Source organism: Calypte anna, chromosome 3, assembly GCF_003957555.1.
Source record: "Calypte anna isolate BGI_N300 chromosome 3, bCalAnn1_v1.p, whole genome shotgun sequence".
Taxonomy (NCBI): Eukaryota; Metazoa; Chordata; class Aves; order Apodiformes; family Trochilidae; genus Calypte; species Calypte anna.
This window is the reverse complement of record NC_044246.1, coordinates 39691799-39719493: the sequence shown is the minus strand read 5'-3', so window position 1 is coordinate 39719493 and position 27695 is coordinate 39691799. Positions and strand designations below refer to the sequence as shown.

Below are 27695 nucleotides of genomic sequence, written 5' to 3'. Positions count from 1 at the left end.
AAGATTTTAATAAAGAAAGTTTGCTGGGTGGACTTTTTATTTTGACATGTTCAAAGTAAAGGTCTGAGGATTTTCTAATGAGTTAAATAGGAGTGTCAGAGGACAGTGTATCTCTTTCCTATGGGTTTTTATTTCAACCTAAATTCTCTAGAATGCTAGCTGTCCACCAGGGTTGATAAGTATTTAGAATCTTTCATTTACAGTGTGAACACATCATTTAGAGATGAAGCAACAGATAAACCCACTTGGGAACTTGATGATCTTTTGAGGTCCTTTCCAACCTCAAACATCCTGTGATTTTGTGACTTGTATTTGAGACCCAAGTCTCTTTTGCTTCTGGATAGTAGCTTTGAAATTAATCTGAATAATGCTCCTTGCTCTACAGTCTTTGAGTGTATACACTGTAATTCTGTGGGCATATTTCTGTATTGTGTTTATCTATTCTTAGATTTGAATAAATGTGATTAATTGGAAGTCTGTAGCTATTATTACTGTGGTAATTAAGAAGACCTTGTGCTTTGAATGAAATTTCTTGTAGGTCTGGATCTCATGAGAAACTAAGTAATACAGGAAGATGAATTTTGTTCTTTTTCTGTGCTTTTTGGTAGGTACAATGGGTCTCTCCCAAATGGAGATAGAGGAAGAAGAAAAAGTAGGTTTGCATTATTTAAAAGGCCCAAGGCAAATGGGGTGAAACCTAGCACTGTGCATATTGCCTGTACCCCTCAAGCAGCAAAGGTAAGTTCAGTTCTTCTAGTTAAGTCTTATTTCTCCTGGTGCTATCTAAAGAGTTCAGTGAAGTCAGTGCTGTTGTGCTGAGATGAAATTATGTCAAAAGCATGAAGTCCTGGCTGCAAAAAGAATGGCTCATGTTTATCCAGGGTGTCTTGGTACCTGTCAGGGTTAGCAAGAAACCATTCATCAAAACAAATCTGGTGCCCAGTCCTTGCCTTGTCCAGAAAGAAAAATGTTTATTTTTTAAACATGAAAGTTCAGGGCACAGGTTAGTCATGTAAAACACTTCACGTTTTGTTTTCCTTTAAACTTGCTACAAACATCTGTTCTAGCCTTCCTGGTTTTGCTCTCATTTGTGCTTTAAGGCTAACTTTGCTTTACATAAAACTGACTTTTAAATGATCCTTTGCCAGAGCTCTCTGTCCAGTGGGTGGGTGTTTCCCAAGGGCAAGGACAGGTGGGTTTTGCAGGGCACATTTTGTACTGCTTGTAATCAAGTTAGGAGTTCCTATTAAGATGCAGTAAAGGAAAACCTTAGGTCCTGAAGTTAAATAGTATTTCATATCAAAACTAATATAGCTAAGGTATTACCATAAGATACTTATGTATTGTGTTGATTTCTGAGTATGTGTAATTATGTTTCACAATAAACAGAGCATTTCTATTAAGAAACAGTGGAATTTGAGAATGCAAAGTGTTTTTTTAGAAATCTTCAGTGTTGAGATCAGATTCTTGAGCAAATACAGTAGCGTTAAGTTTTTAACTCCCTAAATACCTTAGCACTTCAGAATATTGATTCCTGAATTCAGAGAATGGCATAAAATATTCTGAAATCAAAACCATTCTGCTAACCAAAGATATTGTGACAGAACTACATCTATAGGTGATCTGTGAAGAAAACATTTATTTTTGCTAATTCTTTATGGTATTCAAGTAAACTCTATTTAGAAGCACTTTTCTAAAAGTGTGTTTTCAGTTGCTGGTAGGTAGTAGCAAGAATGAAAATCTAGACTAACAAACTGAAATCTAGATTACTTCACTACAACTGCTGCAACCTATGCTCAGTTTCTCCATTTTACCCTGTTTACCACCACTACTTTTTGCAGGTTTTTGTCTGTGTATCTCATCAATCATCACTGATTTGTAGTATGAACTCAAGTCCTGTTTTTAGAGTGAAGTCCCTAAGTTATTGTTATCACTTGGCTATTGGCAAAGTTCAGGCTGAGAAGGACATGATGGCGTTACATTGAGTTTTAGCCTTTGCACTCAGTTGTTTTGCTCTTTTTGTGTCAAGGCCAGCATTGCTTTAACACAAAGTATGACTAATAGTATGTCTCGGTTACATGTATTTTGTTGCAGTGTGTGGTAAAGAGACCAGTCTGGTCTGTTGCTGAATCAGTCCTGCAGCTTTTTTAATAGCCAGGACTGGTTTTTGTGAAGTTTAACTACAGGTATGTCACTAACAACCATCTGCCTTAGTGTGTTTATGGAGAAGAGGAGCCTGGTTATATATATTGTCTGCTTTGCTGCTGTATTCAGTAGAGACATTGTTCACTGGTCCAATAATCTTTTGGCATTTTTTCCATAGGCAATAAGCAATAAGGACCAACACAGCATATCTTACACTTTGTCTCGGGCCCAGACAGTAGTAGTTGAATATACACATGACAGCAACACAGATATGTTCCAGGTATGTAAAGTAAATATGATTTGATATATATATATATATATGAATGTACTCTTGCTTTTGGTGGTTTCTAACAAGACATCTTTTCAGTCTTTTTCCCTCAGACCCAAAAATTTGTATGTGACCCTTCCTACACCTCATTATGCAGAACTGTTTAATTCTCCTCATTCCCAAGGCCACAATATGAACAAGGCTGTATGGCCGTGCATCTTTTTTAGGCTTGGTCAGAGGTGAAAGGGCTTTTTTGGTGACTAATGGACAGGATTATGATTGTGCCTTTGACTGCTGGTCTACAAGTCACATAACTTCTCTCCTGATCACTCCTTGCTAAAATAAGAATCAAGTACGCTCTTCCCTTTAAGCACTTGGAACTTTGCTTCTAGAATTTACAGAGGGTTTTGGGATCAGCCAGTTGGAGACATGGTATAAGAAACACAGTGCGAAAATACAGAAAACCTACTGATACAACTAATACGAAAAATATCCCTAACTGCTATAAGCAAACCCAGAAATAAGTCTAAAGCAATGAAAAATGTGGGGATGTGCTTCACAGTTCAGAGCAACTTTGCTGCAGTTCCTCTGTGTATCTGAAGGAACCACAAACACTTATGCTGCTGTAGTGTGCACTCATGTCTTGCAATTGTTTCCTGTTCTTCTTAAAAGGTTTTGTTTGGTTTTTGGTTTGGGGTTTGTTTGGGTTTTTTTGTTGATTGTTTCTTTTTGTTTGCTTGTTTGGTTTGGTTTGTTTTTTGCTTTGTTCCTTCTGATTCCTGGATTGATCTGGCATTGATTTTTGTTGCTATAGTTGGTTCTGTTGTTGCTAATTTATGGCAAACTAATTTATGGAGTTTTGCTGTCACAGCACTTAGCTGTGACGCCACTGCAGGACCTAAGGGAGGTGGCAGGTCTTGGTAAGTGGTGGAGAAAGCTGCTGTGCAACTTGCAAATACCTACAAGAGAGCAAAAGGGCTGTGATGAACTAGCTGCAGCATAAGCTATTGTTTGTGTAAGCGTTGTCTCTTCAGGCATGCTGTGGCCTGCACGCTGCTCTCAAATTGCCAGTGGCAATCCCTGTGTCCTGATGGGTTATCTTGCCTAAGAGGCAATAGAAAAAATACACACTGACAAAGCAGTTTCAGTCTCATGCAAGCTCTCCATCCAGCTGTCACCAAAATGCACCTCAGGCTTTTTTGGGTATCCTGCCCAGCAGTTAATCAGTCTTAAGCTAACCAGCTGTTCTATAAGAGGTTGTTGAGAGCCCTGGGAGTGAGTTTAAGGTAGTAATGTGTAAGCAGGCTTTAAGCCTGACTGTGTGGATATTTGTAAAAGGAATATAACTTCATGCTTTATATATCGCTCTCTACAACTCCCTGAAAGGAGGGTGTAGCCAGGTGGGGGTTGGGCTCTTCTGCCAAACGATTTTCAACAAGACAAGAGGGCATGGTCTTAAGTTGTGCCAGGGGAAGCTTAGGTTAGATATTAGAATTTCTTTACGGAGAGAGTGATCAGGCATTGGAATGGGCTGCCCAGGGAAGTAGTGGATTCTCCATCCCTGGAGATATTTAAAAAGAGACTGGATGTGGCACTCAGTGCCATAGTCTAGCAACCGCAACGGTGGTTCAAGGGTTGGACTCGATGATCTCTGAGGTCCTTTCCAACCCAGCCAATTCTATGATTCTATGATATCAAAAGGATAAGATGGCTTGACTGCAAAAGCTGTGAAACCCATGCAATTTGATCAAACCCAGTGGAGTTGTGTGGGACTGCAAAACTCTTTCTCCCATGCAACCAGAAAAGGCAATGCCCCTACTAGAAAAATCTGGTTGCAGTCAGACATTGCATTCTTGTTGTGTTCTGTGCATGTTAATGAAAACCCTCCCTGCCACAAAGCTGGTCTTTCCTGACAGATTTGCTGCTTCTCAGTGCCTCACTGGAGCTGGAGAGTCAGCTCACGTAATCTAATTTTCCTACGTCTCCATCTCCACCTAGTCTGGCATTGTTCAGAATATTCTGGGCATGCAGAGTGGTGGAATGTCTCTCTTCTTCCAGCTAACTGCTGTTTCCTGGCTCTTTTGCCGCTACTGCAGCTGGTCCAGCTGACCCAAGTGTAACCTTTCTGATGAGAAGGCCTTCAATGGGAAATCATCTCAGAATTGACTTAATTACATCATTTTACTTCCCCTTCCTCCAGTTGGCTGTGCTCAGCCTTCAGAATAACTTGGATCGCATGGAGGTGGAATAATTCATCAATTCAGATTAGGGTTTAGAAACCTAAATTTAGATTGGTGGAGAGAAATATTTCAGACTGGAATGTCATGATCTTTTCTTGATCACTTTCAAATGTTTGAATATTCATAGACCCATAGGCAGACTTCTAAACAGGTTTGGTGTTTTGTTTTTTTGTTTTTTTTTTTAAATCCCTTTCCAGATTGGTCGCTCAACGGAGAGTCCTATAGACTTTGTTGTGACAGACACAGTTCCTGGAAGTCAGAGTAATTCAGACACGCAGTCTGTGCAGAGCACTATATCAAGGTTTGCCTGCAGAATCATATGTGAACGTAACCCTCCTTTCACAGCAAGAATATATGCTGCAGGATTTGACTCCTCAAAAAATATCTTTCTTGGGGTAAGGGAGCTCATTTTTTTCTTTTTTTTTTTTTTTTTCCTCTAAGTTCAGTGAAAGCTTATTCTTTAACTAATTTGTAGCTGCACTTCAGCCAAATTAGAGTTTTCATTGATGTAACTCTAATTTCTCTTAGGAGAAAGCTGCAAAGTGGAAGACATCAGACGGGCAAATGGATGGACTCACCACAAATGGAGTTCTTGTTATGCATCCTCGTAATGGATTTACAGAAGACTCCAAGCCAGGGGTGTGGAGAGAGATATCTGTGTGTGGGAATGTATTCAGCCTCCGTGAAACCAGATCAGCTCAGCAGAGGGGAAAAATGGTAAGAGAAGTGACCAATATTTTATGCAGCCCTTTTAGAATGGGTGCAACTGTAAATGGCACAGCTTGGGCTTCAGCAGAGGCTGGGATCTTCCTCGGTCAGTGTGGATGTCACCTCTGTAATTCGTTGTGCTGACTTCTGATGTCTCTGTGTTCATATATGAAGATTTCTTACTCAACCTGAATAACTGATAAAATTTATCAGCAAGCTAGTACTTAGCTGTAGATCTAGACAGCTCTCCCAAATAGAGTTGCCAGTCCGTTGTGCTCTTCTGCAAACTGTCATAGTCGTGCACGCATTGTAAAGTGGGCTTTTCTGATTATCTCTCTTGAATTTATGCTTTTAAGGTTTTCCTACTTTTTTCTGGAATAATTAGGAATAATTGTAGTTTTATTGGCACATGCCTAAATACCTGGCTATCTGTTTCCACCTTGATATTCTGAGTTTTCCTTTTGTTTCCAAAGCATTGGTGACATTTCCAGGAGATTATTTCCTTTGGGATCTCTTACCAAAAGGAAGTGCTACATTAACACTTACTTTAAGAGTTTAGGTAGAAATGCTGACGGCTGATTTTTTTTTTTTGTGGAGGAGCGGGGAGCTGTGTACAAAGGTGTGTTTGAGGAAAACAGTACAAAATATGCTGGAGGAGTAAAGAAGACTTGTCAGATTTTGGGTTTGGTTGGTTTTGGGTTTGTTTTTTAAAAGAGGAGGGAGATACTGATGCTGGGCTCTCTGTGGGTATCTTGTAGAGGACAGCTGGTAGCTACTTGGAATTTTTTGTCTGGGTCTTCCAGGCGGATTTGTATTAGGAAAGTTCATTACGTTACTCTTCGAGGTAACCCTGGGTGACACCTCTCTTTCTCTTTGTCCATCACAAGGTCGAGAATGAAACAAACCAGCTCCAGGATGGCTCTCTCATTGACCTGTGTGGAGCAACGCTGCTGTGGCGCACTGCGGAAGGGCTTGCGCGCACCCCGACAGTCAAGCACCTGGAGGCACTGAGGCAGGAAATCAACGCAGCGAGGCCCCAGTGTCCCGTGGGGTTTAACACCTTGGCGTTCCCCAGCATGAAGAGGAAAGATGTTGTAGATGAAAAGCAGCCGTGGGTGTATCTGAACTGCGGCCACGTCCACGGCTATCACAACTGGGGAAACAAGGAGGAGAGAGACGGCAAGGATCGCGAGTGTCCCATGTGCCGCTCTGTCGGCCCCTATGTGCCTCTGTGGCTTGGGTGTGAAGCAGGATTTTATGTGGATGCAGGACCTCCAACTCATGCATTCAGCCCTTGTGGACACGTGTGCTCGGAAAAGACAACTGCATATTGGTCCCAAATCCCTCTTCCTCATGGTACTCACACTTTTCACGCAGCCTGTCCCTTCTGTGCGCATCAGCTGGCTGGTGAGCAGGGTTACATCAGACTCATTTTCCAAGGACCTCTTGACTAACACATGGGTTACTGAGGACTGCAGTAAACTGATAAGCTAAGCGATTCTCATTTTTAAACCAACTCTTTTTCGTATTCTCTGGGCTTTGCTGGTTTGCATTAAGATGAAGAATTTTTTTTGTTGGGTTTGTTTTTTTGTGGGGTTTTTTTTTGTTACAACAGCTAAATCCCTCTTTAATGAGAAAAGTCTGGAAATGGAACAAATGGGGAGAAGGGGGAAAACTCCTGGGTTTTGTTTTTTTTTTTTAATCAATAACTACTACTGAAGGGGTGAAGGAAGTGTTGTAGAGTGAACTTCAATGCTTTCCATTTAATGGTTTTCAATCACATGCCCACAGTGTTTGAAAGTTGTTTCATTCTTTTTGTATATGGAGGGTAAATAGTTCAAAGAACATTAGTTTACAGCTTGGATGCAAACGTTGTAAAATATAACATGTATATTAACTCTTTTCTATTTATCTTTATTATTGAAAATACATAGAATGTGTAGAGAGTAGCATGGTCGTAGTGTGTTGCATCCAGCAATTGGATGTGTAGAGTAGCTCTGGATGGAGAAGGACATGAGATGGAAATGGTAGAAAAATCTTTTTTAATCTAAAATACAGAGTTCTTAGAGTAGTTAAAAGGCTTTTTAAACAAAGCTAATGCAAATTACGGTGGCATAAAGGTGTTGCTTTAACCATGTTGAAAGGTAGCTAAGAAGGACTTCTTAAAATGTCTTTTTGGTAGGACTGTACTTAAGGTCTGGTTATGAGGAGAATATTTACCAGACTTTGAATATGCAACTTAGTCTAGATTAAGGATTTTTTCTCCCTTCATGCTAACACTTCTCTTTATTTAGCATTAGTGACATTTGTGAGGGTTTTTCCGATGTTAAACATTAACAAAACTGAAAGATGAGGCCAGTTTTGTTCCTTGCTGTTTGGGGCAGGGGGTGAGGGGAGGGGCAGATGCATCCAATCAGCCCCAGCCCCAGTGTGTGCTGGGCTTGTCAGTCGGATGTTCTGCCTTCTGTCTGGTGTGTGGGAGCCACGGGCTCCACATGCTTGCCTTGACCCTGCTGCAAGGTACAAATACTCATCTAGGCCCCACACAGAACAAAGCTGTACCCTGGTACCCAGGGGATGCGTGCCTGCGCCCTGGCATCCTTGTGCAACTTGGCACAATTGGCATTCTCTTAGGGGAGAGCTTGAGTGGGGACTGGACTTGCAGATCTCAGTGTAGGATGCTTGTGCAAGGTCTCCTCACCATCTGGTGGGCTCTAGGTCATGGTCTCCCTGCTCTCCCCCCTCCCTACCATTCCTTCCCCTTCTGTATCCACCAGAAAAGGCCAGTGCACTACGTCCAGCTTTGCTGCTAACTCAACGTGCTTCATGGCAAATACACAGCCTGACCTTTTTAGGATTAAGTTGAGCTTTTTTGGCCAGCTTCGTACTTTTTTTTTTCCCCCCTCAAAAATATGTACTGTATAATTGACAGTAGCAAATTTCTGTAGTTTATAGCATAGCTTTAGTTTTTCTTTCAAAGCTGTTCTGAAATTTTCTTGGTTTAAAGAGGAGACCTGTGTTGCTTAGATGTCATGAATTATTTGCTTTGTCAATCGTTTCTCCATTTTTAAAAAGAAATTATGTATATTGTTTGGTTCACTCAGGAAATGCATGTGTCAGGAAACCTGTATTATAAGTTCAGTTAGCTGTCATGTACAAGTAACTGCTGTTACTCCCTTTCCATAGAAATATAACTGATTTTGACATTTCCCAGATTATATGCATCAAGTAATGAAGCTTATGCATCAAGAAAACCCTGTATTGTAGTTGTTCTAATCATTTTATTCAAACAATATTATACTGTAGTTTAATTTTTATTTGCAAATTAATTTATTCAAACTACGTGAGTAAACACTTCTCAAAAATAGAAATTCTGGGATTGTTGTGGCTTTGTTTCCAAGAGATGGGAAAATTGGATGGAGATGACACTTCTGATGTCATTTAAGGTGTTTGTTCTGCACATGTGGATTAAGATAAAAAAAAAAAGCAACTGTAAAGAGTTTGCATGTCATCCTGGTCATGGATTGAATGGCTCCTTTCAGATGTGACCTTTCAATGTGTTTTATATTTAACACATGAACAAAAGCAAGATTGCTGTTTGTAAAATGATTTCTTCCCCGAGTAAGTTACAAATAAGTAAATGTAAGCAAAAACTTTAGCTAAATGGCTGTGCTCATAAAACATCTGGAGCTCTTGATTCTATCTTCCACAAAATCTGATTGGCGCTGCTTGTCTGGTCCTGATCTTAATGACTGGAGATGTGAAAAATCAGAAATGGACATAGTGAAAGCTACAAGGCAGTGTGAGCAACATAAATTGTGAAAACAGACGATAACTGGATGGTAGCAGACGTGGAAAGTGCTCCATGTTGGAGGCACAGCTGGGTGCTGGTGTGGAGCCCATAGTGCAGTGTTGGGTGCATGCACATCTGACTTTAGAGGGGAAAAGAGAGGTTCATACCCAACATATGTCATTAAGTCAAGTCTCTACCCCACTGGGGTTATTCATTGTTTTCATTATGCTTCTCCTTCCCTGCCACACCCAGCACTTCCAAAAATCCCCAAGAAGCAAACAAAAAAAAAACCCACCTCAGAAGACCGTAGTAGGTGAACTAGCTGTTCTCTGGTTACCATTATTCTAAGATAATCCTTTGGAGTCTACCCTATGGTCTCTGCCTGTTTTATGCTTTCCTTGACCCAAGCTGGGTTTGTTAATGCCATTTTTAAAAGGGCAGAAAAGGGCTTTCAAATGCATGAGACATGGAAATCCCACTGTCAAAAGCAGGATAGCAGCGGTCGAGCAGTTTGAGGAACAGTTTTCCATACAAGATACAAGTTAACAAAGCAGTAGCTTTGGCTGTGGTTCCTCATTTGAGCTCACCTTCTGTTCTTTAGTAAACAATTTAAATAAGAAGGTCTTGTACTCTGTAAAATGAATGTCAGATTAAAAGGAAAATTATCCCTTTGACCCGACCAGCTGACTGAAGCGCTCTGAACTTGAATGCCTGTGCTTCTGAGCAAATTTGGGAGCCGCGAGGAGTGCAAGAGGTTGCACCGTGCTGCCTTTGAGACAAGTTCAGCTCCATTTGTGTGCAGCCTAACTCAACCCTTTGTAGTTGCAAAAAACCAGCTCCAAGTGAGATCTGTGGCCTTCATGTGTGCTCTGAAAGGTTTGTTGGAAAGAGGCATCGATAATGCAACAGGCAGAGGGGAGAGGACTATTCCCTGGGAGGTCACCACAGGTATATGGCACTGATGAAGGAATGCATGTGGAAATGAGGTAAGTCTAGGCCCTTTTCTAACCCTAAGGTTTTATGAAAATCTGCAGAAGCGTGCCTGGAAATCTGCAGATAGACAGATAGCTTTCCGCAGTTGGTACATGCATGGCTGTTCCGTGTGTAGTACAGGTGATTTAATGAGCTGCTTTGCCTTTCAGCTGTAGGAAACTGCATGAGTTTAACACTGGTAAAAGGCAGCAGCTTGGCACAGCAGCTGTCTAATGAAGCCTTTTCTTTTTTTTTTTTTTTTTCTTCCCTGAAGCAGAAGTGGGGCAGCTTGGTATGTTGTTGTCTAACAGCCAGGCAGGAGGCATCTTCACGGGGGAAGCTGCTGGGGGCTTTTCCTGGGAAAGGCAGTGGATAGCCCAGCACAGATGGAGCGTCCTCCCTTCCCTTTGCTGACTCAGCCACGGGGTTCAAGCAGCATCACAAGCGCGTGGTGCAGCTCTGGAACACGTCATGGAGGCTGGGGAGGAGGTTTTCCAACTCTGTCTGTGCCAGCCTTGTTTCACCTGCAAGAATAAGGCTGTTATACTGAAAGGTTTGAAGACATGATAAAGTTGCCCCAGCAGGCCTTATGTATTTGAAGGTGCTCTGCAAAAATCCCATCATGACCCTGCTGTAATATGCTTGATCTCCTTCTGAAGAGACACTTTCCAGGCCCAATTCAAAAAATACATTTCTAATTTGGCATCATTTGGCATGATGTCATGATGACTACAGCTACCTACTTGTATGCTGTCTTTCAGCCTGGATTAGGTCTGCTTGCTTCTGAATTAGACTAAATTTCCTGGTCCTAGTCTTGGCTCGTGTAATCCCTGCTTCCTTTTCTGTAAAAACACTGGCAGAGCTCATCTATTTTTAATTGTAGTACTCTGCTTTAACATAAGGGCTGTGATCTTCTGTGGCTATAGGAGGTCACTTGTACACGTGCTGTCGTGCACCCTGTGAAAAAGAACTGGGAAAGCATCTCTGCGGGAGCTGTGATGTTGCCTGTGGCTTGTGGGGTTGGGCTTTTTGGCAAGTATGGGCTCTGCACAGGCAACAGCAAGCCTGCTGCTTCCAGGGCAGCAGCAGCAGCAGATCAGGCCCCTGGGTTTTTTTGGTGGTTGTTTTTTGTTGTTGTAGGGGTTTTTTGCTGGGTTTTGTTTTTGTGTGTGTGTGTGTGTGTGTGTTTGGTTTGTTTTTTGTTTGGTGTTTTTTTTTTTTTGCAGAGAACAGCACTGTGACAAAGTGTGCTGCTGGGATGTGGTATCCCATGGTAACATACCCAGTGACACGAGCTGAGCAGGGGAAACACCAATGAGTGCTGCTGCACAGTGAAGAGCCAGCTGCTTCAGCTGCACAGGGTGCTTCTGGTCATTGGCCTCGTCCTGTCTCCCTCCTGAAAGCAAAGGGGTGGCAGAGTTAAAGAGGAGAAGAATAGTGCTAATATTCCCTCCAACCTCAGCTGCCCCTGTGAGAGCAGCCAGCCTCAATGCAACCTTGGGAGACTGCAAAGCCTGCAGCAGGACCAGTGGCTTCAGAGGTGCCTGAGGCTGTGCAGCAGTGCAGTGCTAGGGAACAATGTTAGCCATAAAACCCAGTGCCTGAATCCTTGTTCCCACTGTGAGCTGCTGCCCATCCTCTCCTCCTCTCTTCAGCCCCAGCAGTTACAGTAGTTTCTGTGTCTGTGGCCAGCAGGAAGGAGATTTTACAGAAGCAGATGGTGTTTGCCTTGCCTGGCACAAGCTCTTGTGAGATCAGGTTAGACATCAAGCTAGGGCTGTGTCCCCCGAGGCTGAGCTTGGGGGAAGACGAGCAACTGGAGGTGAAGTGTCAGCTCTGGCAGTCAGGAGCTGTCTGCTCACTCCCTGCCACTCCTTGTTCTGCTGCTTGTGCTCCCACCTCTCTGTCCTTATCCAACTGCCCCTCTTGCAGGGCTGGACAGCAGCAAATGGGAACCAGCACCAGCATCACCCTATTTTCTGGCCTGTAGTGTTTGCCTGGCTCCGCTGGTGAGGATGGATTTGTGGCAGCAGCAAAGGCACCAGCAAATAATTGTTCTGGCATCCCTGCCAAAGGCCCAGCACCACCATGCAGAGGGCTGAGACATCTCACATCCTCTGTGTGGGCAGGAATGACTTTATGGATCAGCTAGGAAAGCACTTTCCTGCTGGCAGAGGCAAGTGCTTGATAATATAGCAATGCCTGCAATATTGTTATTAATGATGGTGATGGCAAGGTTGGGAGCTTCTTACAGGTTAGAATCAAGGGAAAGGTCAATAAGATGGACATCATCATACCCTTACCCAAGTGCCTATAAAGTACCTTATCCACCCCTCCATCCTGCTTGGGTTATCTGTAGCAAACTCCCATGATGATCTTGTGGGGGATGTAATGGTTGGAGGCTGTCTTGGCTCAAGTGACTATGAGATGATAAATTTTTCAATTTTTAGTGAAGCAAGGAGGGGAGTCTTCTGAACTGCCACCTTGGACTTCAGGAGAGCAGACTTTGGTCTCTTCTGGACCATTGTTGAGAGAGTCCCTTAGGAGAAGGCAGTTCTGGAGGATGTAGGAGCCCAGGAAGTCTGGGCGTCCTTTAAGGAGGTAATTTTAGAGATATGACCGTCCTCAAGGCATGGAAGACAAGCCAACAAGGAAGGAGACCAGCCTGTCTGAACAGAAAGCTTTGGCTGTAACTCATAAACAAAAAGAAAGTTTATGGTCCATGAAAGAGAGGCAACTTGCAAGGATGAATCTGTCCAAAAGAAAATTGGAAGGCCAAGGCCCAAGTGGAACAAAACTTGTGGTGAAAAATAACAATAAATGTTGCTATAAATGTATCAACAGCAAGAGGAAGGCTAGGGAGAATCTCCATCCTTTATTAGATGTAGAGGGAAACAGTGAGCAAGGATCAAGAAAAGGCTGAGGTGCTTAATGCTTTCTTTGCCTCAGTCTTTAATAGTAGGACTGGTTGTTCACTGGGCACACAGTCTCTTAAGATAGAAGACGGAGATGGGGAACAGATTAGGCCAATCCATGAGGAAATGGATATGGACCTGCTTCATAAGATAGACACTCACAAGTCAATGGGGCCAGAGGGTTTACACCCTAGGGAGCTAAGAGAATTGGCAGATGTGATTGCCAAGCCTCTATCCATCATCTTTCAGAAGTCCTGGCTAACTGGGGATGTCCCATTGGACTGGAGACTGGCAAATGTGACACCCATATTCAAGAAAGGCTGGAAAGAAGATCCCAGTACCTACCTTGTCAGTCTCACCTTGATGCCAGGGAAGGTCGTGGAATTGATAATCTCAAGAGCCATCATAGAGCAGTCAACCAGACAACAGGCCCAGTCAGCATGGGTTTATGGAAGGCAGATCCTGCTTGACAAACCTGATCTTGTTCTATGACAATGTGGCCTGCTTAGAGCATGAGGGAAACACTGTTGATGTGTTCTACCTGGACTTCACTAAAGCCTTTGACGTTGTCCCCCGTAACATCCTCATGGAAAATCTGGCAGCCCAAGGCTTGGATGGGAATATACTCTGCTGAGTTAAACCATCAGCTGGATGGCTGAGCCCAAAGAGTGGTCAATGGTCAATCCAGCTGTCAGTCAGACACGAGTGGTGTTCCCCAGGGCTCAGTGCTGGGGCCACTCCTGCTTAACATTAATGATCTTGATGAGGGGATTGAATGCACCCTTAGGAAGTTCACAGATGACACCAAGTTGGGAGGGAGTATTGATCCTCTGGATGGTAGAAGGGCTTTACAGAGGGACCTGGACAGACTGGATCATTGGGCTGAGACCATTTGTATGAAATTCAATAAGGCCAAGTGCCAGGTCTTGCATTTTGGTCACAACAACCCCAGGTAACACTACAGGCTTGGAGAAGAGGGGTGGCTGGAAAGCTGCCTGGCAGAAAAGGACTTTGGTGTAATGATTGACAGTCAGCATCAGTTTCTTTTCCTAATGGAAATGTTTCATTAAAAAGTTTCCCCTCCACAGCTTAAAAAAAATTTAAAAATCAGATTTGCTTTCCTCTTCAGTTGTTTTGTCTGACAGTTTCTCAGTTGTGTTTGCCATGGTTACGATTTTTCAAGTGTTTCTGTTGAAATAGGTGATTTTTTTTAATGCACTGAAACATACTGGCTGGGCTTAGGCCCTGCAGAATGTGTTTTGGGGTTTTTTTGCTCATCTATTCTTCACACTAGGGTTCCCCTTGAGTCTGTCCTGGAAAATGCTGGAGGGGAGAGCAATGGCTTTCCTGGACTCCTAGAGAACAGCCACATGAAAGATGAGCATTTCATCTCTGGGCTGAGGAGATCCACTTCTTTCCCTGGGTGATGCTCAGATCTCACAGAGTCTCAGCACCTCTCATGTCTCAGCACTCCAAATAACTTTTAAGTATGACTGCCCTACAAATGGGATCTACCCGTGCTATTCCCTTCAGTTGGCTGCAATTCAAGAGCTAAATGAACATGAAGCCTTTAGTACTTCCATATCCTCTTCTCTCCAAAATATTATTTTTAGCTGATCCCAGAAGATTTTAAACAAAATAAATGCATGCAGAGATATTCTAAACTTGCCTGGATGCAAAGCTAAAAACTGCAGCTTGCTGTCATGCGCTGTAGGAAAGGAATTGAGTCAACTCATCCTTTCCAAAAAACCCGTGCTGCTTTTTTTTTTCTGTTGTGTGGGAGGAGGAGAGAATTAGTTATTCAGTGGAACAAGGACAATTAAAAGCAAACGCAGCTTCCAGCGATGCCATCATCTGTTCTGTTAGCCCTGAGGAACACAGAGGGAACCTGGCTTTTTAATTTGCCTCTTTTTTTTCTCCATGGCCTGTGCTTCCAGTTGGTGGGGTGGCTGACATTTTTCAAAAATCTCCATAGGAGTAAGATGCAGGCACTGCCCACCTTTGTTTTGCTGGGACAGTCACTTAAACCAGGACTTTAAAGGGGATGAGAGGTTATGGTCTCACTTGCCCTGCTTGCCCATCCATGGAGTGTTGCCCTGTGTAATGGGGACACGTCCATGGGTACCACCACAAGATCAATCTGTGGTGCCACCCTCCACCATTGCTGGAGGACAAATGTTGCCCAAGATGGGTTGCAGAGATGTGAGGACCTCTCCCATCTGCTGCCCCTTTTCTGCAGCCAGTGGTCATGGATCCCGGCTGCATAAGGTAGTCCCAGACTCTGCAGAGCGAAGCTGCCGGGGCCTCTGTGCATTTAATTATCTTGATTCACTCCTAAGAGGGACTTAAATCAATCAAAAGGTCTTTTAAATGCCACACAACAGCACAAAGCTCACAGGTTTGATGCTTCTTCACTTATTTGTGTTAAAGTGGATTTGGAGCAGCTTTCCTGAGAGGCAGGGTAAGCCTCGGCTTCACCATCGCGCTGGGGGTTTTCAGTGTTACTCAGCCTTTCTGCCAACATCACCCTTTATCACTTGGAAATCTCACCCTGCCTGTTCTTGAGCAGGAGAAGCAGAAGGTGCTCGAAAGAGCCTTCAGGTGGCAATGAATCAGTGCTTGTGTCACACTCCTCAGCAGCTCCTGGCAGGGGCCTGCCAGGGAAAGCCATCACAGACAGAAGCCTGGTGGTGGGGCAGGTGCCCTTGCAAGAGGGGCTTGACAACAGACCATGCCACCCCTAAAGCTAAAAAACACCTTGGCCCCTCTGTCCTCAAACAATACTGCCAAATGCACAGGATTTGTACAGTGGTTTTCATACTAGGGAGGCCTGGGATTAGCGTTCCTCCCAACAGCATATATATATTTATAGACTGTGTGTTTTGTTGTAGTTTTATCTTTATAGGTTAATGGTTAATAAAACCAAGTTGAGTTTATATTTCTGCAGTGGAAATTCTGTTGAATAGTTTCAAAGAAGAGGCTCTGCTGGCCTCAAACAGTTTTTCAGACTGCAATTTAGGAGGTTACCCTACAGAAGTATAAAGGTGGGATGTCAGAGGCTGGCTTCCCCAGGACACTGCAGGGGAAGAGAAGAGCAGCCGTGGGAATTACCAGAGTGGGGATATATAGCCCACCTTTGCTGTTGGTACTCAAAAACCCAGCATTGCATTCAGGGTATTCTGTGTAGTAGCAGCAGAATTGCTCCATCCCTGCCACAGGCATCTGTACTTCTTCTGGAGCACCCCTAAATCACTGCTTTTGGCAGAGCAGCTCCTGCATTAGGATCTGGCCTACACAGTCACAGGAAGCCAAGTTGTTCCCTTCTTCCCAGTGAAATCAACTTGTTAATGAACCAAGCCAGAACTCCTCAACTCTCATGTTAAAAAAATTGACTGAAGAGCAGCTTGAGACCAAAGACCTACTCTTTGGGGGGTTTTTTGCTTTATTTTCTTAAAAAGAAAAAGCAGCCCAAGGCAAAATATTTTTTTTATTCCAAGCACTTGTGTGGAGTCTGGATATAAAAATGTTACAACTTTCTGCAGAAGGTATGTCTGTTATTGATCAACAGCTTCCCTTGCATGACACTGAATGAACTTGTCCAACAAATGGGCCTAGAAGGGAAAAAAAAAAAGCGGGTGGGGGGAGGGAAGGGAAGGTGCCTAACAAGCCTTAAGCCTCTGATATTCAATTTATTAAAATTTAATGATGAGCTATTAATAATGAATGCAACCAGGAAGATGGGGGAACTGCAGTGTAATGGCCTTGAGTTTTCTAGTTAGACACATTTCTCTCCGGAGCTGGGAAAGAAGAGGGCAGCTTTCAAAGGGATGAAAAGGCCCTTCTGAGGGGCAGATGTGAGTAGCAGCCTGCAACAGTCTCTGTGGGCTGGGTAGATTGCTTGGTGGAAGAGTATTTTAAGTGCTCCTTTCAATAAAAGCTGAACTGGGGGTAGGTAGCATGCATGCATGTCTTGTAAGGAAAAGATGATCCTGAACACCAAAACCCTGAGTATAAAGTAGGGGAATGGGGGTCATTTTATTATCTCCTGTGTGAAATGAACTCTTTCACCTCACGTCTTCTATCCCTCACTCTACATGCACAGAAGTACAGCCCCCACTTTTTTGGCCAGATTCTGGGAGCCAAAGGTCCCATGGCAGTGGCTGCCAGGGCCACACCAAGGGACGTGGTGAAAGTTACACCTTAAGTAGAGACAAATCTCTAGCCTGGTCACCTCAGAGTAACACTGTCTACACCACTTCCTTTGGTGACCACATGAGCCAGAGTTACTCAAGTGAAGATACAGCACATCTGTGACTTCCCTTTCCTAGCTGCCAGTCCATCTGCCTTATCAAAGAGAGAAATGGAACTGTTTTGGTGAGCCTGTAACAGTTGCTTTAGGATCACGTGGGTCTTTAAGATTAATTAATGCTATATTTGGATGTCCCCCTAGATATCAATAATAGGTTCCCTGGTCCTGTGGGACCTCTGCTGTCCCCCCGAGTTTATGAAGTTATTTGCTGACAACTGTTTGATTAGTTTCTTGAAGGCTCCAGAGTAAATTTTACTCAGCCCTGCTGATTCTGAATTCCTCTCATGTCTCTTCACTATTGTTTAAGCGGTTCTTTTTCCTCATCTGGCCTGTATTTCCTGTCTCTGGTTGTTAGTATGAAGTGTGCTAATAAGCATCTGGATGCCATTAACATATTTTGTGAGAACAGAAGCAGGATAAAAAGTAGAAGTTGAAGGCTCTGCCTTCAGCTAGAAGTAAACTGGTGTTCTTTTGTGTTTGCCTCAGGAGCAACCTCCCAGAAGAAGACATCTTTGCACCTCCCTTGTGCTTATGAAACAGACCACTGGGACTGATTAATACCAGCCAGGTAGGTATAAAAACATAGCACAGACAAGGGAGTTGCCATATGGTCATAAGAAATGCTTTCACAGGATGCAGAGAGTATTAAAAAGAGCTTGGTGTGCCTGTGGTCATCTCAAAACCTGTCCCAGTAAGCATTCCTCTTCTGGCTCCCAGTGGAGGGAATAAAAAGAGGCAGGGCAGAAGTGTGCTAATCACTTTTTTTCCTTGCTTTTCAGGGCTGGGTGAATCCACTGAGCAGATCTGAGGCTCTTTTGAACAGTCACCAGCAGATGAAGTAATTTGAGGCCTCGCCCACACCACAGTTTATTCAGCCAGCTGCTGTAGGTCTTTTAGCAGAGATACTTTTTAATATGACATGGACATCTTGTTAAATCAAGCACTGAAAAATATCCCTTTGATTTTGACTCACTACCCGCAAAGTATGATGTATTTTCTGTTATGTGTTGTTGTCAGGGTGAAAAATGAATTGGGGTGGATTTTTAATTCCTTTTATCTTGAACTCTGATATAATTTGGAAGGGAAAAATGTCCTAGACGCATAAAGTGGTGGTGCAACAGCTGATCAGACCTCTGGTTTGGTGCCAAGCCCTGCAAACACAAGGAGGTGATTTTGATCTTGTTTCAATAGTTTCTTCAATCCAGTTGCTCAGTTGTGGCATGCAGACACCAGGAGACAAGAAAAGACATGCATTGTCTGAATTCCAGGTAGCTTCATTTCTGGAAATCTGGGGAAAGGCTGCCATCTGCTGTAGTACAAAGCAGTTGCTGGAAATAAATCTGACCTAAATCAAATCATAATAGTCATGCTGAAGCTGTGATGAGCTTGGAACAGAAGCAAGGTAAGGCCAGTGAAGATAAACTATGTGCCTAAAGGCATGCTGATGCTTCTCACACAGATCACTTCCCTATTAACAGCTACTACCTATCCCTACGAATCAGGCCCTTACAGGAAAAGAACCATCCCTGTGGCCCTCATCTGTATTAATCCCTGATATTTCCAGTCGAGGTCAGAAGTGGGCAGAGACAAAGACAGGGACTAAAGCAGTGATGCCTGTAGCACTGCTCAGGCTGGGGGAGCCAGCTGGGAGGGGACAGTGTTCTGCTTCCTCAATTTAATATAGGTGCTCATGATACTTCTACAGCCTCTCATCTACAGAATTTTAAAATGTACAAAAATGTGTGATTTTCCTCACAGTGGTATGTGTATAATACCAAATACAACAATAAGGTAGTTTGTCCACTTTTGCATTATTTGGTTCGGATCCCTGTGGCTGTACCCTTTACTGTTGTATCTTGCAACCTGTAACAGAGCAAAGGTTAAAATACCTATAGCTCAGGGCTTGTATCTCTGATCTTTAAATCTTTATCACCGATGCCCTGTGATAATAGTAGAATGGAATTAGCATCTCTGCAAGTCCTTAAGATCCCAGCCCTGCTTGCTTGGTATCTTCTTCAGACATCATCAACTTTGTCTGATTTTTCTGTAATTTTTTCTCAATCCACATCATCATTTGCTTTGAAACTGCATGCTTTGTTTCACAAGCAATCTCAGAAACAAGATCTTTTAGTTTGCCTGAGTAAGATAGACTGAGAGGACAGAAAGAATTGTTCCAAACAGAGTTAGCATGGAAGAAGTTGGGAACAAAGGAGAGGAGCTCCTGACACCCTGCTTGTTTTGTAAAAAGAAATGTACTGCATGGGTGTGAAGTGGCAAGTTTGGTGGATTCATGCTCCTGGAGTCCTTTAAGAGCCAAACACCTCCTCTCATGCATGGTCAGAGAAAAAGTATGCACTTAGGAGATGTAGCTTTTAAAACTTTTGGGCTGTGTGTTTTCTGCCTACCTGCTGTGTTTGTAGGCTTTTTTCTATCCTTCTGCCAGATGGTACCTAGCGCATTTAAATCCAGTAACATCAAGAGGTTTCACTGTTCATGGGATATCAGGATGGTTCCTAGGATACCAGGATGGTTGGAAACAGAGGTCTGGATTTTGGCTGTGTTTTGTTACAGTGGTCAGAAAGTCGAACATCAAGCAATTTGGAAGAGATGGTCAGATCAAGTTGGTGGGTACCCAAGCCTGAACAGTGAGAGCAGGCAGAGAGAGAGATGCCAATAAAAGAGAGGTAATGGGTCAGATTGGTGAAAACACTCAGGATAAGATGCAGGAAGAAAAAAGAAATGAGAGAGAAAGAACTTCTTCAGAAGTATCTTAAGAGCAGCAGAATTAGAGAGTCTACACTCTGCAAAAGGACAAGACTTACTCACACCCAGCAAAGGCTTCATAAGGCACCTTTATCCCTGTGGATGACGTAAATGCTATAGGTGAATTTCATACACATCAGGAGGTCTGGTGCTCATGCTGTGATTCCTTGTTTCCAGACAGGAGAATCTCTTGTTTTGATATTCAGTAACTTCCCATGTCACCATTTAATTTAAAAGCAAAACCCTGTTTGAGTCAATGGTTGATGATATTGGAGTTGCTGCTCAGACCAGACTGTTTCCCATTACACTTCCCTGAAAGCATCCCACCAGAATCCCTCCTTTTGTAATGTCGGGGTGGCAGTGGCTGAATTCAAAGGGAGTGCTGCACATAACAAAGCTAGCCTAGAAAGCTGACATAAAAAAAGCCAGAGCCCCTGATGACTCAGGTATTAATGTACTCCACTTCATCAGAATAAGCTGCTATCTGATAAAATGTGCTCACTTCAGATACAGAAGCAAGAGCTTTTAATTTTACACAGTCTCTTGACTGGAGTCTGAGAGTACCAAGAAGAAACTGGGTTAAATGCAGATATATCTGCAGAGTGTGCTGAAGAGTGACTTAAAGGCAGGAGGAGCTCTGCTACCATTGCATACATGGAGACAAAAATGCTTTACCATTTAGGAGCAATGGAAGATATTTTGGCATCCTGGTTTTGTGGGCTGTCCTTATTTTGTGACAGTGTCTTGACGGAGTCTATTAAGAAACTGTCCAAGACAGAGCCATTCATCTCCTCTGCCTTCCCTGAGCCGGATACTTTTCCATCCGACAGCCCCCTTCTCACACTTTGTGTGCTTTAACATGCAGTAGTGGCCCAGCTCATTCTTATCTCTGAAGGAAAATGTGGGTATTTTTCCCCAGGGTCACACCAGGCACTCATCCTGCCCTGCATCTTGCCTCTAGCAAAAGGATACAGCATGTCAGGTGGTGGCCCGTGAGCATTGAGGTGAGCCAGTTGGCTGTCTTTTCTATGTGGGTCTGATCCTGAGCTCGGATAGTATTTTGTTGAAATAAAAATAATCTTCAATATAGTCAAAGGTGTGGTTTTTTTTGAAAGACACTAATGTTGCCCTATAAAACTGCCATCCCATTCTTCATCTTTCTAAGCTCTTAACGTGAAAGATTTATTGTGGCATTGATCACAATGCTCCACTTACATGAGGCATGGAAAAGTTTCCCCCGCTACTGGCATGAAAAATTCAGTCTTAATATCCCTTCACATCACTGAAGACAAGAAGGGCAGAAACTCTCTTTATGCTTTCTCTGCAGTCTTCATTATCTCACATATTTCTTTTATATCCCTTGTTCCTCCAAGGAGAGTTTTTCCTTGATGTTTGGTTGTTCCCATCGTTGCTTAAAGCTGCTCTTTCAGAGATAGAATTGCCGACTACACTCAGGGTTCTGGGGCACCTGCCTCTCTAATTAAAGTTAATCATTATTTTCCCTTCTATTCCTTATGGATCCCAAAACCTTGTTCATTTTTTTCACTTGTAGTACAAACTGAGCAATGGTTTTCTGTCAAAGTTTCTGAAAGCTAGCAGTACCAGGACCCTGCAAGCAAGGACCTTCTAAAACACTCGTGAATCCTATCTTTTACAATAGTTGGCTACCAGTTAATGCCACTGAGCAGAAATACGCATTTCCTTACCTTTTATTGTCCCTTGCACTCTCACATATCTGGGAAAACACTGAGCTACTTTTTTCTTTTTACTGTTTATTTTTTACATCACAAAACACACTGTTTCTTTCCCAGGAAGATTTGGCAGAAGGCTCCTGAACTGGAGTAAGTGTAGGGAAAAACCCTGTCACATTTCTGTTGGTTTTTTTGTGAATGCCAGTTTAAATCACATATCTGAAAAAGCAGTGGTAGAAGAATTTTCCTGGCTAAGAATGCTGGAGATCAAACTTGTTTACCTAGGAGACTCTTGCAGGACTCTGTGCCACATGCACAGGAATAAGGATGTTTGTTTTTTCATGTCACCGGGACACTAACACACTGGCAGCACTGAGTCACCACCAAAGCCAGCGTGGCCCTTGGCAATCAGTAGGTAGCAAAGATAACTGAAATCCTGCAGTTAGAAGAACTGCTGTAAAATCATTACTTTACAGACATAAGTTGTTCTCAAGGAGGTAGATAGACAACACACCAAGGGAACTATGGTTGACTGACTCACAATTTCCACACCAAACTCTGCTGGTAAAGAAATGCCCATTTTTATCTGCAGACAGCTGTCAGGATGTTCAGACTGAAAATATGAGAGTTCACGAGATCAGCCATGCTGTGTGCCCTGGGGAAGTTTATTATGGCTTAAAGCAGCCTTTCTTCTCAAAGTCACTAGAAACCACCCACTGAGTATCCAACAGTCCGGGAGGAGGAGATATCTCAGGCTGGACTGGCATCTTTAGTGTCACTGTGGTGTTTAGCCAAAAGATGACAGAAAAGCAAGCAGCAGGAGGTAACTGCACATCTGTCACCCTTTCCTTCTGTTCCACAAATCTTACGCTGCATTACTTTATGCTTCCCAAGAGGAACAGAGGGGTTTGCTGTTAATAGAAAATGCAGCAGAACAGTAACAACATTTAATTTGGAGATAAAGTCAATGAAGCAGAAGGTAGAAAATCAAACAATTAAGGCAGAAAATCAAACAATTTGTTACTTTACTTGTGTGAGCAGATAACAAGACTCTTCACTGCAACTGGAAAATATTAAAGGTCATGAGAGGGCGCATGGATAAGAGGTCGCTTTGAGGTTTTGGTTTCCCCTGTGTCTCTGGCACAATTAACCATTGTGAATTTGAAAGTACCTCTTTGGGGAAAGAGAAACACAGACCTGAGGTTTTCATCCAGATCAGTACTTCTTGGGCAAATGTCAACTGAAGGGTAAGTCCAGCTCTACATAAAGGTTATTTTATGCTAAGCGATTCATGCAGAATTTTTTTTAAAGCTGCTGTGAGTGAATGACAGAGATTAACCCAGCGGGATGTCTCCCTGACATGGATGAAGATGCTTTCAGATTGGAGATCAGTACGTCACCAGCTGAGTATTGAGGTCAGTCCTGCACAACTAGACTTGGCTCCAGCTCCGTTTGCAGACCAGGACAAGATAAATTGCAGTTGCCAGTATCTCAGCCCATGACTCTTCCAAAGAAGGCACTGGAAATGGCATCCATGCTGCAGCATTCACCTTCAACCTTGGGATGACCCATAGGGCTGGAGAGGTGAAACTTGGTTGACCATTGAAGCTTTGGGAAGGGCTTTCCCTTCATTAACAGTGACTGTAGTTCATAATCACCCGCAGATGCTGCTCTGCTGGGGATTCCCTTTCTTTCTGCCTTTTCCCCTCCTTCCCATCCACTCCCATCTGTCTCTTTGCCAGTGGAAAATAGTTATGTGGATACTCCCCTGTCCCTTTCCAGAAAGTCAAACTACTGAAAGCAAACAATGAACATGATTTGGGCAAACCCAACCTTTCCATCTCACTTGTGAGTGCTCACAGGAGCCATAGAGGCAACTCCAGCCAGCTCAGAGCAATGAGGAGGCAGCGAGGCTGGGATGCCATCCTCAACCTGCTGAGGTCTGTCTGAGGCAACAGTAAGTAAACACAAAGCAGAACCACAACAGAGCTAATAGAGCCTCTGACCCTCCCACAGCCTCTCAGATTTCATTGCCTTCATCCACGTGAGTAAATTCTGCAAACTCAGTCTTTCTTCAGTCTGGATCTATGTACAGCAATCAGTATTGTGCTGTGCTCAAAACCTTTTACTTCACTGCAACTGTGTCATATTTTGGGGATTAAAAGAGGTACATTCCAACCAATGTCATCCCCAACAAAAAAAACCCCAGACAAACAGCACATTTTCCCTATGAGGGCTATGTCAAATGTGTTGGCAGCCTACACGCAGCTGAGGCTGTAGGGACAGCCAGGTAGTGGAAAAGATGCTGTGAAAAGTTGTCACTGACATTTACAGGTTGCTGGAAGGAATTTCCCATTGGCTTCCTAACAAGCATTTAATATTTAACATGAGTTATTTACTGCTTTTGCTGTTGCAGCTTCCAATAAAGCCTGTTTGAACTATGCTGAGATGATATTAATTCCAGCACCTCAGAAAGCCAGGGATGGTATTTTGAAGCTTGAGAAGGTGTATCTCTATTTCCTAAAGTATATTTAGGAGAGTTATAATGGATGTAAGGATGGTGCATCAGTGGTCATCATATTGTCAAACCCTGAAGCCAACATTTATGAAGTATTAGTAATATTGAACTAGCATTTCTTTCTGGTAGTGCCATATTTTCTGCTCATTAAACTCTTAAAATCTTAAATCAGTTACTTCTTGCAGAGTAACTGAGATCAGATTTCTCTGCACCCTTGCACACAAAGCAGTCAACAGTGCTATTTCAGCTTACATCAGCGTCTTCCAGGCTGTCATGTACACATGAGTGGCAATCAGGGGGCCAGGCTGAGTAGCCAGCACTTCAGTCCACAAGAGGAGCACGTTAAGCTCTGCTTTCAGTAAGCTTTGCAATGAAAACTTTTGTGCTGTGTGAGTCGTGAGCCACAAAGACATTGCAAAAACTGCCAGGAATATTCCGATGCAAAACGCATGGGACCCACAACATCAAGGTTTCACTCTACGGTCAGAGAACCACAGAATGCTAGGGGTTGGATGGCACCTCTGGAGATCTTTTACTCCAGCCCCCCTGCCAGAGCAGGATAACCTAGAGTTGTTGTGGTGTTAGGTTGTTAACATGAATCAACAATAGCAACAACATTAAAAACACCTAAACCTCCACCTGGGTGTGAAATGACCACTTCCAAACAGGGCTAGAACATTTTGCTTATTGGAAAAACAGCTGTACGCAAACCTTAAATGACATGGAGTCAAAGGTGCCCCCCCCATGACCTCAGTAAATTGTGAAGTGGCACAATTTAGGGCTGCCATGTGTGCTGTGATTATCTCAGAGAAGAGTCCTGGACTGATCTCCATCACATCTGCACACTTCCGTGTGGTGTGCGGATGAGTTTGTTTGGCTTTGTAGCATCAGGCCAACCAGGGCCATGCAGATAGGAGAGTGAGAGAGAAGCAATTGCAAAGGAGGTATCTTGAGATCCTTTTTTTTTTCTCCATGGCATTATCAAGTATTCCACAGTTTGAAACCTGGGGATCCATGCATGCATTCAGATGAGTGGTGGCCTGAGAAAATGAAATTAAGCAGTGAAAGCAGGAAAACTACAGCCACACATTTCTTCTAAGGATAAATGCTACTGAAATGCTCCCACCCACTTCTCTCAGGTGTGCCTTTCTGCACTGTCCTAACATCTCCAGAGATAACAACTGATTAGAGCTCCACATCACCTCAGGAAGGGAGCTGGGTGGGACAGCCAATCCCACACATAGTTGTGACACAGGAGGTTCCTTTTTTGGGTCCAAAAGCTGTGACTCAGCCTACTGCTCCTAATGTGAGGCTGGAGGGCAGTCCAGCTGGAAGTGATAGCTTAAGTGTGTGGTATCAGCAACAACACTCAGCTGTGACTGTGTCAGTCTTATTGCTGGAGACAAAGCACTATCAAAACACAGCCCTGAAGTGAAGCTGAGGTGCAGTTTGCCCTGTGAGCACAACACCCACACACCTGATACCACAGCTTCCGCTGTGGGATGCACAGCAACTGGCTTGCTCGTGGGTCTGTGCTTCAAATGTCCCAAATCTGGTTATGCTTTGGGGTTAGACTTTCATGGTCTGTGGTAGCAGTGCTAGTGCATATCTTTGGCTTGATACAAACCAGTTGCAAACCCGTGGGAGGAATAAAATAGGATACTGCTACCACAATATGCAGCCTCCCCAAGACAGCCAGCATCTGGAACAGAGCAAATAATATACTTAATGCAGGGTTGTATGGGGAACAGTGTCTCCACAATTCTCTTGTCTTTTCTTCCTGCTATTTATTTATCTTTTGTGTGTAGGTATGCATTTTTCTCTTCTCTACAACTTACTCTTTCTCTTCCAAAAAGCCCAGCCTACTGCACCAGTGTCTGGCAGCATAGGGTCATTACAGGTCTCAGCAGATTTCTGTTGCTGTTAGAACATTAGTGAGAAGAGGAAAGCTGAAGACAGGATCATGCTACCCGAAAAAGGAGCATTCCAAAACAGAGGATGAGCACAGGTCATGTCAGATGCATCTCTCAAGGAAGCCTTAGAAAGCTCCCTGTGACTCGCAGACACCTGATTCTAGTGACAGCCTTTGGGATTTATTGGTCCAGAGTCTGCAAAACAAATTGTACCCAATAAACATCTGCCAGCATCAACATCCAAGGAGCAAAAAAACTTCACCCCAGCTGGGCTGGCACCAGTCTGTGTGGTGTCAGCACAGGAACAGACAGAAAAGTTTAGCAAGCTGCAAGTCCAGGTGTCAGCCCAAAGATTTCCACATCTGTGCCTCATGTGCCTCTGCTCATTAACACAAGTGGAATTACTGCTATTAATTAACCAGAGCTCTCTGTGTTTTGATACCTGCTGTTGACTGCTGCAGGACTACGGTCAAGAATTTAAGTGTGTTTCAAGAATAATCAGGCGTGAGGCTTAATTGGGACCTAGCATATTTCAGCATTATCTGTGGCCTGATGAAGATTTACAGCCTAAAATGTAAGTCTAACAAAGACATTACCAGGCAGGGCATTGCTGGGTACAACGACTGATTAAAGTCTCTGAGCCTGACCTATCTTTATCCCTGTGCAGGGCAGCAGCTGTGGCTGAAACCCATGCAGGAGCAATCACCATCACAGAGCTCAACTGCTGTGGGCTCTGCTCCCTTCCTCTCCTCACCATCGGTGTAGAGTGAAGCCATAAGGCCACCACAGCCCTGAGGACACAGTGCTCCTTTTGCCAGGGCACATTTGTGGGAGTCCCACAATGCAGAATGTTGGTGCCTTTGCTGTAGGGTCTCTCACACCCTACAGCACTGCCATAGGGATTCTCAGGTGGCAACACCTTGGCCATGGGGTGCTTGTGGGGCCTCTCAAATGGCAGAAGCTCAGACGTGGGGACTTTCACAGCGCAGGGGCTTGGCCATAGGGTACATTTGGGGTTTCTCAAATAGCAGGGCCTCAGGTGCAAGTCGCTCACGGGGCCCCTCGCCCCCTGGGACGGGGGTGCTGTAGCTGTGGGACACTTGAAGGGCTTCTCAAATGGTGGCACCTCACCCATGGGGCCCTTGTGGGGCCACCCAAATGGCGGCGCCTCGCCCGTGGGGCCCGGCACAGCTTCTCGTCGTTTATCCTCAGGGCGGGATACCGCCACCTCAGCCCTGCAGCCTCCCCCCTGCCCAGACCCAGCGTACAGCCTCTCCCGAAGGGACGGAACCGCAACCCCCAGCGCGGCCAGGCAGGGGCAGCCCCTTCCGCCAGCCGTGGCGGCGGCTCCTCCCCCGGGCAGCGGGGAGAGGCGGTGCTTTGGCCCCTCCCGCTGTCGCCGCCACCGTCTCCGCCGCCCGGGCCGCTTCCTACGCTGCTCAGCCCTGCCTTGCCCTGCC

General features: G+C 44.0%; 1 protein-coding gene across 4 annotated transcripts in view; it reads left to right on the top strand.

The window, feature by feature from the left end:
* Nucleotides 1-8726, top strand: part of PELI1 (pellino E3 ubiquitin protein ligase 1) — a 47308-nt gene extending 38582 nt beyond the window's left edge. For all 4 annotated transcript variants that reach the window (XM_030448000.1, XM_030447998.1, XM_030448002.1 and 1 more), the window contains 5 exons: nt 609-738; nt 2324-2425; nt 4851-5048; nt 5182-5370; nt 6249-8726. In XM_030448000.1, coding sequence (XP_030303860.1) covers nt 609-738; nt 2324-2425; nt 4851-5048; nt 5182-5370; nt 6249-6815 — 1186 coding nt within the window. In that variant the 3' untranslated portion in view covers nt 6816-8726. The remainder of the gene's footprint in view (nt 1-608; nt 739-2323; nt 2426-4850; nt 5049-5181; nt 5371-6248) is intronic.
* Nucleotides 8727-27695: the final 18969 nt, after the last annotated feature.